This window comes from Ptychodera flava, chromosome 14, assembly GCF_041260155.1.
Source record: "Ptychodera flava strain L36383 chromosome 14, AS_Pfla_20210202, whole genome shotgun sequence".
Classification (NCBI taxonomy): domain Eukaryota; kingdom Metazoa; phylum Hemichordata; class Enteropneusta; family Ptychoderidae; genus Ptychodera; species Ptychodera flava.
The window spans coordinates 17349019-17360198 of NC_091941.1; the positions used below are offsets into that span (position 1 = coordinate 17349019).

General features: G+C 39.4%; 1 protein-coding gene across 1 annotated transcript in view; it reads right to left on the bottom strand.

Moving 5' to 3' along the window:
- The window catches only part of LOC139149572 (gamma-aminobutyric acid type B receptor subunit 2-like), a 28404-nt gene extending 22237 nt beyond the window's left edge, over window positions 1–6167 (bottom strand). Inside the window, exons 1-3 of the mRNA XM_070721392.1 lie at window positions 5601–6167; window positions 1777–1914; window positions 1032–1202 (exon numbers count right to left, since the gene is read on the bottom strand). Coding sequence (XP_070577493.1) covers window positions 1032–1202; window positions 1777–1914; window positions 5601–5894 — 603 coding nt within the window. The 5' untranslated portion in view covers window positions 5895–6167. The remainder of the gene's footprint in view (window positions 1–1031; window positions 1203–1776; window positions 1915–5600) is intronic.
- Window positions 6168–11180: the final 5013 nt, after the last annotated feature.

Sequence of the window (11180 nt, forward strand, 5' to 3'; positions counted from 1 at the left end):
CTGACCTGCAGCCGTTTCGAGTTATCATACAGATGTCTGAGGGACAATTCTCATACCGTGGTCTATGTTAATCATTTTAAACTTAAAATTATTGCGAAATGAAGCAATGAGACCAGAAAAGAATAATGCTGTGAAAGGTCAATTAACAAAGCTCGTAAAACACGTCTTGCTCAGACAATCCTGAAGATGCACCCACTCGAAGAAAGGTTGTGCATTGGTGTTCAGGAAGGTAGCACTGATCACAGTTCCTCTGTACAGATCTTTACTGTCTAGCTGTTCATTTTCATAAAAGTCGTAGCCTACAAGCGGCTAGGGCATTCTTAGGGTAAGGATAGGAAAGAGAATATTCATTTTTGATGCCGATAATGATCTTATAGCAAACAGCAGCAAACTGACTTCGATTCACTCACAAGATGGAAGGAATAGAGAGGGTGAATATCCCTGAATAGGTCATGTTGCACCATCTATGGTGTGACCACTATGAAATTAATGAGTTGTTTCACGTTGCCACGGAGACCACTCAACTGTGATTAATTGAGTCTCGATAGAGTAATTAGACTGTACACCGGATCAATTGGAATTGCTTCTTAGAAGGGATAAATTGTCGTGTTTCCAAAACTGAAGAGCAGCGCACACTCTGGAGAGTATGTCGAAGTAATTAAATACCCTACGCTTATCTTCTAACGGCCAAGCCATCTCTCTCGTTGTCTATTGTCCAATCTTTTGACGTTGTCATCGTCCTCTGTTTTAGCACAGACAAATAGAAAGTCTGTCTTTCTATTTGTCTGTGGTTTTAGGTTTTAGGTTGGCTGGGGAAGGGGGCTCTAAATGCCTCTGTTACCTAAGTAACACACTTTAGTTTTCGAACTACAACATCCAGTACCTGCCACTTCCTCCGAAGTTTCGAGAATCGAAAACGAAGACGACAACAAATATTCGAAAGTTTTCGTTCAAACGAAAAGTAAGAACATTATTTTAAAATCTCGAAGGTGGACGGTAAGTTCTGCAAAACTGCAAGAATGTCTACTTACCAGTGAGAAAAGATCGTGGTTCTCGTGTATGGTGGCGACCCTGTTCCAACCGAAGTCCTTCATAAGTCGAATCCTCGCCGGATTGTACCCAGCGTCCGGCAGGTATGTCCGAAAAAACAGGGGGTATTGCTCCCGGTTTGAAAGTGCTGAAGACGCCGCCGAATATGAGAGCTGTTTTTTGACATAACGAAATAAACAGTATAAATTTTAATCGAAATTACTTCAATGCTCGAACTTTCAACGGGAAAAAAGGAGTCTCCACTGATAAGAAAACTGTACAAGTCGCAACGCAAAAACTCTGATCACCAGTATGTGATGATGAGAGGTTCTGAGAAATAAAGTAAAATAAATGGAATATTGATACTTTTCCGTGTGTTAACGTTGTTCTCGATGAAATAAAGAGAATTGTCCATCATGATTGTCTATCTCTTTGACTATCAACAGCTGTTCGTTCTTTTTTGGCCTTAAATATCGCTAATCTAGGGACTAAAATTCAGAGCAAGTGATAGCTAAAGCAATCTGCTATGGAAAATCTGCCATACATAACGTTCATAATTATTCCTTCGCCGATACCATTTTTTGTTCCACAAAGACTGTACTTCTATGACGATGAAACTCGCAAAACAGGCACAAAGAACTGTAAACAGTTCCGCCATCTATATTTTCAGGTAAACGGTAATTAATAAACACTTCTTAAACTTTTGTCACGATTTACACGTGCGCATAGTACATATTTCGATGTTACCGTGATTAAGTGCCAGTGTGTGGCCGTTTCTGCCACAGCTTGTGCTCCAGTACTGCACGGCGGCCCTAGGATCATCAGTTTAGTGGGATGATGGTAGAGTTGATCGAAGAACACACGAGTTGCAAGACCCGAGTCACACTAGCATGTAAGGGAAAAACAGAGTAGATAGTAATGATAAAGATTAAAAATGTATGTATGTATGTATGTATGTATGTATGTATGTATGTATGTATGTATGTATGTATGTATGTATGTATGTATGTATGTATGTATGTATGTATGTATGTAAGGTATGTATGTATGAATGTACATACGTACGCACATATGTATGTATGTATGTATGTATGTATGTACCTACGTATCTATGTATCTATGTTTGTATGTATGTTTGTATCTGTGCATACATACAGACTGACCGATGATAGGCAGGCAGACGGACATAACTAAAGTCAACTACATTAAGACAATTTAATATGCCTCATTCTGTTTTATAGATGAGGCGTTCACAGAAAGCAGTCTCATGAGAGTTCCATACTTGATCTCAAGAATAAATTGTTTGATATTTTCATTTCTGAACAAATGTCACAAATGACTGACCTCAGTGTTATGCTAGGTTGCGTAAGAAGTTTCATCAAATGTAAAGAACATTCAAGCCAAAGGCCGGGTAAACTGTGGTTGATACACGGAATAAAAATACCAAAAGTTATAGTGTACGTGGCAGATGGAAGAGAAAACCAAAATGGCATGGTAACTTTGACATTCGCGGAGTAAAGATACGTGACCGTTAGTCGTATGTTCTTGCCAGTTTTATTGACTACACTGCAGTGTAGTCATTGAGTTTGACACAATATATTGTTCAAGAGATTTTACCTGCCTCGAAATCTTGCCTGTTTTCACGGACATCCTAAATTAATCTACAATTTGCATTTGTATGTCATCATGCTATCGAAGGAGGGAATTTCATGCAGTGCATTTATGATACAGTAACTTATCAACAGATGAAATTGTAGGTGCTCTCGCTCTGAGGTGCTGATGATGGAGCTCCCTTAGGTGGCACTAATCATCACTATTTTAATCTTTATTCGGTTGCAAAACAGAAATAATGACTATCTACAACTATTTACTATAAATCTGCGATTTGGTCTACAGGATGGGATAAAACTGTAGATCGTAAATAAATCCACAGACCCGTGAATATGTAAACCCATCAAGCGGACATCACAATAGTAACTATATATACGTAGCTCAAGAAAAGAGTCAAACGAGTCGATTATCTCGGCAAGATTCTGATCTTGTATTATCTATAATAGCAAGAAATGGAATCAAGGTTTGACTGACACACATCAAAACCTAATTGAACGTTCTATAAAAGTAAAACACAAAACCAGACCGAAGACGCGTACACGTAGTATGTAAATAACACTGATGAAGATAGCTACAATTTGAATTTGTGTCTACTTTAAAACCTTGTATTAAGTATTAGATTAGAATCATCGCGTTAGCGCCCTCAAGATTGCCATGTTAAGCGTACACCATGATTGTACAATGAGCCTCCTTTGGTCAGACAAAGTGGGGGATTTCTTGAAAATACGTTTTACATTCTTTTGACACATATAGCTGGCACAGAAACTCGGTGACGAAGATAATAGTTTGAAAGAGTTTGGAACAAGGGTTAAGACATTTCATGCCAAGCGTGGCCGGTAGATTGTACTCGGCTTAATTTGCAGAATCCGTGTAGTAAAATTTTTGTCTATAGTATGCCAATATTACACACTGTGATTAGTATCTTCTAGAACCAACTGTCATGCGCCTTCCGAAAATTCCTACAAAAGAGATACTGTACATGGAACCGTACTGTCATTTTTAGTTTCTCACATGTACTGTCAAAAACGGTAGAGTATTAAAACCTTAATACAAAACCTAAGTATAAAACCGAACTACATATGTTAATTTTAAGATTGCGCTTGGCCAGAAAGATGACTGTTATATTAGTAACGGTCGATGAAATCGCCATGTCGTCCATTGACATACACGTCGAGGAAAAAGGTAGACACACATGCACTGAATGTCAAGAAAGGCTCCCTGAAAGGCATTTTCTTTAAATGACCTGGAAACTGGAAGTTGTGCACCATTTTATTTTGGAGTGTCCTATTTCTGACTAAGTTCGTGTAATGTACACTGAGAGAGAATATTTAATTCTCTGCAAATTCCACCGTTTGTAAGGGTGTTCCTAGGCTTCTAATTTACGCAAGCTGTTTTTATTTGTTCAAGAGGTTTTACAGCCGCGTAATGAATCTATACGAGAAGCAGAGCCCAGTCATCTTTATTCATGTTAATTACAATTTATTCTACATCTCGCATCATGTAATATTCATACGTAATTATTTTCAAGTCAATTCATGCGGACCGCGGGGAGCCTTGGAATACAATATAGCTATCATGTTATATCAATTGAAGATTTATCGAAGCAAGATCTGCGGAATTATTGATGTGTGTAGCAAAGAAAGAAAGTTATAAAAACAAACGGACAGTACTCGAAATTCGAACGCACGAGTCGAAAACCTATCAAGAAAACAAATAAAGGAGTACATTAACAATTGCTATCAAATAGAAGCCCTTGGCTATTCAGTAGGATTGCCATGATATCGTCTTTGCCCTTGCCAAAACAATGATGCCATAGACCCCATCCTTCTATAGTTAAAGATATTTACTTCCCCCTCTTATCAATGTCTACAGTTTGTAGAGCTTGATGTCCATGCTTGGGGGCAGCAACCTTGCTAGCTGCTTGATGCGTGCCAAACAACAGGAAGCAAGGAACCTTTGTGTTTGTAGCGAGGTCGTGACTGGAAGTTATTAGTTGAAAACGATTTTATATGAGCAAAGGAGGAAAGAAAGGGGTATTGTCGTGAAGTGAAACAAGTTCTGATTTCCAGTCAGGGATTACGAGAATGGGACCCAAGTACCATAACTTTGAGAAACTCATGAATCTCTCTCGTGAGATATGACCTCATGACTGTTTGTGAAAGTTTGAAATGAAATCACTGAGGAACGTTAACGGATATTCAGATGTCTGCTTTAGGTAACCTTTTTACTTACATGAAATCTGGATGGTTTTACATTTTGGTTTTGAAAGATGATGTAGTCTGAAAGTTACTAATTAATTTTGAAAAAAGCACATGCGCCAAGGGCATTGTTCGGCGCGGGTGTTTTTTTTTCATTTTTAATAACATTTCACCAGGTAGATGTGTGTTATGTTGTGAGATTATTGCAAGCGCTTGCGTACAAGAATGCGCCCGTGAGTGCGCTCAGGGTGCCGGTACAACTTCAAACACTAAGACGGCAAGGAAAGCTTGTAAAGGGAAGTACAAGTACGTTCACGCATAAAACAGAACTGTTCAGTGTATCTGGAAACTTCATGTGATATACGTTCATCAGCGCCGAAACGCTTATGCGCGCACTATTTGATGGGTTACAATAAACGTAAAGCCACCCTGTACAAATTTTCGCTCTGAATGATTGATCGCAGTAAATGGTAAATTACGAGGGTTACATCGCAAACCGAAAGCAAAATTACTCAATTTGCACTTCTTATAGGCGTTCTCACAGACCAAAAAAAAAATTTAATGAAGTTAATCTTCAAGCAAGCGCGATATCGTAATCATGTTTGAATACGCTGAATCGACTGTAAGTACGTCTGTAAATAGACTTTCGGTCCTAAAAAGGAAAATTTCTTCTGTTTACCCTCTACATAGAGGAAAACTCTCAAATTTTGTTCTTTTGTATAATGCATTTCAGTGATCATGAACAGAGCCAAGGAAACTCACCCGCGTGTCATTCCACACCATTCGCAGCTCGTACTCTGCAAGGATGTCTTCCCTTGCATTGATGTGATCAAGTGCCATTTCGACAGCCGGCAGTATGCCACTTCCATCCCATTTGCCTCCTAGGGAGAAAAAAGCACTAAGGTAGATTGCGGTCTTGTTGGCGTCCTTCGCTTCAGCAGCATCTCCGCCGTCCGATTCGTTCTGTTCCGTCGGTGGCGCCGTCTGGGTCTGTGCGGACGACACGGCTATGCACGGTAGGATCAGCAGCGATGTCAACAACGCTGTACTGCGCATCGCTCAGGTGTCCGCTCTATCCGGAACTTCAGATAACCCTTTTGCCTTTTAAAAAAGAAAAAGGCGACTCCCGTCGTTCAGCGATGGAACTGCGTCTGGTTCCCTTTCTGGTGGCGAATTTAAGTACCAAGTGTATCATTTACTTTGGTGATCTCATCATAATCGCTGGAATCTCCCTTGGCCCGATGCCTAAATATTTCCCCATTTAACGATGTCTCCCTAACGAGAGTAAATTGTCTCAGTTGCGACGATGCTGCCACGTTGCCAGGAGACGAGCATGTCACGTGGACGGGTCCACTGATTGCCAATGTAGCGCTGACTTGCTAATGCTTTGGTCGTATCCATACCTGATCACAAACAAGAAACCGAACACACTGTATGCACTTTCAATACAAAAAAATAACAAAATATCAGACTGGCATTTCGACAGATGAAAGCAATAGTTCAGTGAACACAAATATGTACCTTACCAGCACGTCTGACATTACAGAACAATGGCATGCCACATATTCGCTGATGTCGATGATGATGATGATGATGATGATGATGATGAGATAATTGTCATCATTACACAAAACAATCATTTGAATGATGCTCTATTGGTAATAGGTATGAAACAGTAACTAAGGAGTGGCATGTGTCACGTGACAGCAAGCTCTTGTTTTGGAGGTGGTGAGTTGAGGGAGTTATTTTTATTGCGGAGGGGGTGTTTTGCATTGTTTGTTTGTTAGTTGTAGGAAGGCTATCCTCTCCAGTGGTATTAAGGGTCACAAACTGGGACAAAGCTCCCTCGGCTGATACGCGCCCCCAAAAGAAAAGAATAAAACTCTCCCCGTGTAAGGTTGAAAATCTTTTCTGTCATAATCTACAGATCAAGCACAACAATGGGATCGCCATGCAAAGATTCACCGATCCTACAAAGATAAAAAGGTCGCTTTACCCTTCGTTCACTCTAGACTGAGGGAAATTTTCCGTGTTCACCAAAACTAGACAGAGAAAACTCAATTAACTCCACGTGCTTCAAATTAGTCTATAAACGCGGTAGACGCGAAAAGTATACACCGAAAGTTAGGGTCCGAGAAGCTTTTCCCGGGGCACTTTAACGCAAAATTCTAAGCTGTCGTAAATTATTTGACGGTGAACCTTAATTTCACATAACCTTGAAAATACGTTAGCATGCACAAACGCGGTTTTAAATGACTTCTCATATTGTAATGCTTGAAATCGGAGCTTTGCATTCACGACGAGGGTACGCGGAATCAAGGCGTTAGATGACACGCCGCGCCAGAGACATATACGTTGAAATTGCCAATCACGACACGTATAGGCCGTGAATGTACGTACGTTTGCATATAATCGTAAGTGAAATTTCCAATGAAGCACCGGCAATGAAACTGAAAGGCGACCTGATCAGAGCGATAAGGTCCTTCAATCGACAAAGGTGACGTTTCTCAGAAGAAAACTATCCATCCGAAGATAAACTGTTATGAGTGCGTGTGTACGCACACCGTGTCACTCATTAAAATGAGCGCGCACAGTGGCTGCGACGACATAGTCACGAGACGACAGCTTACATGGTTCGTTTTGATCTCTATGAGCAGATCACGGGATGAAACATATTTAGAAGTTTGTGTGCGCGGGCAATTTTCAGCAGCGACTGTCGAACCAAGCAGAGGCAAACCGTCCATCATGTGCATCTCACAAGACATAAACTGCACACATTTTCAAAATGTCACGGCTGTTCAAAGCTTTTAGTGTAATCCAGTTCGTCACTCTAGGCGGACTGTACACAGGTAAAGCCTTACAAACAGGTCATTGGAATCTAAATTAAACCAAAGCGGTAGTGGCCGCGTGCGTATTGTTTCATTCCATACGTACCTTATGAAGAGAAGTGAACTTTTAATATTTCTCCGGGGAAATCCCCCATTTTTTACAATAGCGTAACCAGTAGCAGTCGGTAAGTTGCAAGATATATCCATATAAAATCTTGTTCACCCTCCAGTACCGAAGGCTACTGCTTCGGGGGGAGGGCTGTCCTCCCATTTTGCATCCGTAATTACCGGCTTGCCATTGTAGGTTTATAAACTGTCTCTCTTTACGTCCTACATTTTTCCAGGAAGTCATCTCCGTAACCGATAGATAATTCTTTATTCAACAGTACAAAAACAAGGCATTACTATGGAACAATTATTTCAGGCAGGCATCTTCCACCAGACGCTGCGAGTGGTTCACAAAATTGTTTGTTTCTTCTCCACAAAGGTAAATGATCCCCCTTGAACTCTGACCTTTCGCATCAATACCGCTCGAAACAGATTTAAATTTAGAGCCAGCCATCTGCAAATCCAAACGCAAAACAGAAGAACCTACGGTCTACTAATTGCCTTGTTTGCGTTTCGAATGGTCCTCTGGGTGAAAAACAACGGGAAGGCAGGAAAGAGAGATGAAAGACCGGTCCAAAAGCTACAGCTGCTAATATCCTGTGTATCCTTTTTAATTTCTATTAATCAGACTAAAAGCACAAAATGTGTTATTTTGCGTGTCCATCACAACAACTAACTGAAACCGAATGTCGTGTAAAATTTGATGCGCTCCTGTCATCTGTAAAATTAATGGGGAAAAAGACTGCAACACGCTTTTCTTCCCGGTTATCTTGTTATCTAGGATTGCGACATACATAACTTCAACGAAGGAAATGGACATTTTAGTAATAAACAGAAAATTAAATTACGTCTTTCATTACTTTTTAAACATTAGAAAGAAATCTACCAAGAACGTGCAATGTTTAGGCGCAATGTCTAACCTGAGGGGGCTTTCTAAAATCTTGTAAGTTGTTAGGTAGACCGGAAAATCAAGGAAACAGCCGATATTACAAAAATTTAGAGTGATGTTATATTTTCATATTCAATGTGGAATTAAAAGCTGTTTTTCGCTAATTTACTGATTGAACGCATGACTAAACGCCAAAGCTGAAGTAAAAGCTAAACTATTGGAAAGACATTATTATGCCACAATTGGTTGTCTCCTTTTATTCCTGTACTTTTTGTAGTAGTCAAGGATTAAAAAAGCCTCTCAAAGCACAAAGGAATACATTCGCGTCGTCATATGTCAATTAATGTAAGAATGACTCAGATTCGTGATTTTATCGAGAAAACAGTTGTTTCTTCCATTTCATTGAATGTTAAAATTTGAATATTTCTCTCCATACTGAATTCCATTTATACTATCAATTGGTTATTATCCATGCTGCTAAAGATAAATGAAGTAAATCTCTACCGACCACTTTAAGAAAGCTCAGTGAAATGTTAATTTCATGGTTTTCACACCGACAATTCCACGGAGTCACACTCTTTGAGTTAAGCGTTTACAGACATGTTTCTAGAGGGTGCCACATACGTGTAGAGCATGGAGGACGCACGTGGAGCGGAAGCCATCAATGACTACGTGTACTTTGAAACAAGATCAGATGATTTGCAATCCCGAGCTGATTTGGTTGTGCGGGTTTTTTACGCAATAAATAGGTCTGTTTTGTTTCCCAGTCATCCGCTGTTGTCGGTCATTAAGTCGTAAACTATGACTATGATACTACTCGGATAAAATGATAATAAGTATTATACCTATGTCAGATATTGTGTGCTGTAATATATGATTCTATGGTCGTTGTATTTATTTTGATCAAGTCAAGAAAAAAATGAGAGTCAGGAAAAACATTTGTTACCCAGTAGAATTCTTTACTAAGATTCTATCTTGAAGTTAAAGTTTCATTAAAAATTATTCGTTTCATTTTTGCAACCATAGATAAGACATGATTTAACCAGTTTGGTTCAAACTTGGTACAAGCTGGGTACATACCGGGAGTTTATTCATTTCACATCTGAAAATTGGATTCAGCTGGGCGAAGCATCCATTTATCTAAGCCAAAGGAGCATTGCAAATGCAACTTAATTTATATTGTGCCTGGGGTGCAAATATTCGGACTCTGATTTTATACTTTTCTGTTCTACTGCTTGTGAGGGATAATTTTGAAGCTCTTGGATTAAAAAAAACTTTTAACGTCTCAGTTTTTTCGAATTTTATTTTTTTCCTCGGAGTTTACACAGGATGGCGACGAGATTTGAATTTCAAATATCGGTAAATGGTAGGCAATTTGTCTCTCTAGTACCAACTTTTCAGGTTGATCCCTGATTTTTAGGGGCCCAAGCCCAAGCTGGGCCCCTATTGGGTTTTACAGGAGTTCAACTTTCTTCTTCTGGTTCTTCTGCTCTTTTTTGTCGACCTAGAACTCGAACACCGCTTACCGCAAAGTTATAAAACTTGCAGGGAAAATAGGTACCATTGAGTACTCGTGCACCTTGGTATAGAAATTTTTGATTGGTCACGTGACCTGGTGGCCATATTGGATTTTCCAAAAAACTTAAAATGGCTTATCCTGGTGATTCAGGGGTCTGGTCAATTTGAATTTTTCCATATAGCAAGCATGACATAAGATCTTCAGAATTTTTAAATAAATTCGCGTGCGGTCACGTGACTTCGGCCGCCATCTTGGATTTTCGAAAAATACCAATTTAATCTTTAAAAATCTTCTTCTCCAGAACCAACACACCGATTGAGCTGAAATTGTATTCATGTCATACTTAGAGTGACGTCTATCCAGTTTGCAAAAGACATTTGGATCGGTCAAGTTATTTGGCCGCCATATTGGATTTTGCAAAATACGAATTTAATCTTTCAAAATCTTATTCTCCAGAACCAACACACCGATTGAGCTGAAATTTTACTCATGTCATCCTTAGAGTGATCTCTTTCAAGTTTGCAAAAGACATTTGGATCGGTCACGTGATTTGGCCGCCATATTGGATTTTCGAAAAATACCAATTTAATCTTTAAAAATCTTCTTCTCCAGAACTAACACACCGATTGAGCTGAAATTTTACTCATGTCATCCTTAGAGTGATCTTTTTCAAGTTGCAAAAAACATTTGGATCGGTCACGTGATTTGGCCGCCATATTGGATTTTCGAAAAATACCAATTTAATCTTCAAAAATCTTCTCCTTCAGAACTAACACACCGATTGAGCTAAAATTGTTCTCATGTCATCCTTAGAGTGATCTCTTTCAAGTTTGCAAAAGACATTTGGATCGGTTACATGATTTGGCCGCAATATTGGATTTTGCGAAAATCGCAATTTATCTTTAAAAAATTTCTTCTCCAGAACCAAAACACTGATGGAAGTGATATTCCACTTTTGTCATTCTTAGTGAGACCTCTTTCAAGTTTGTGAAAGGCAA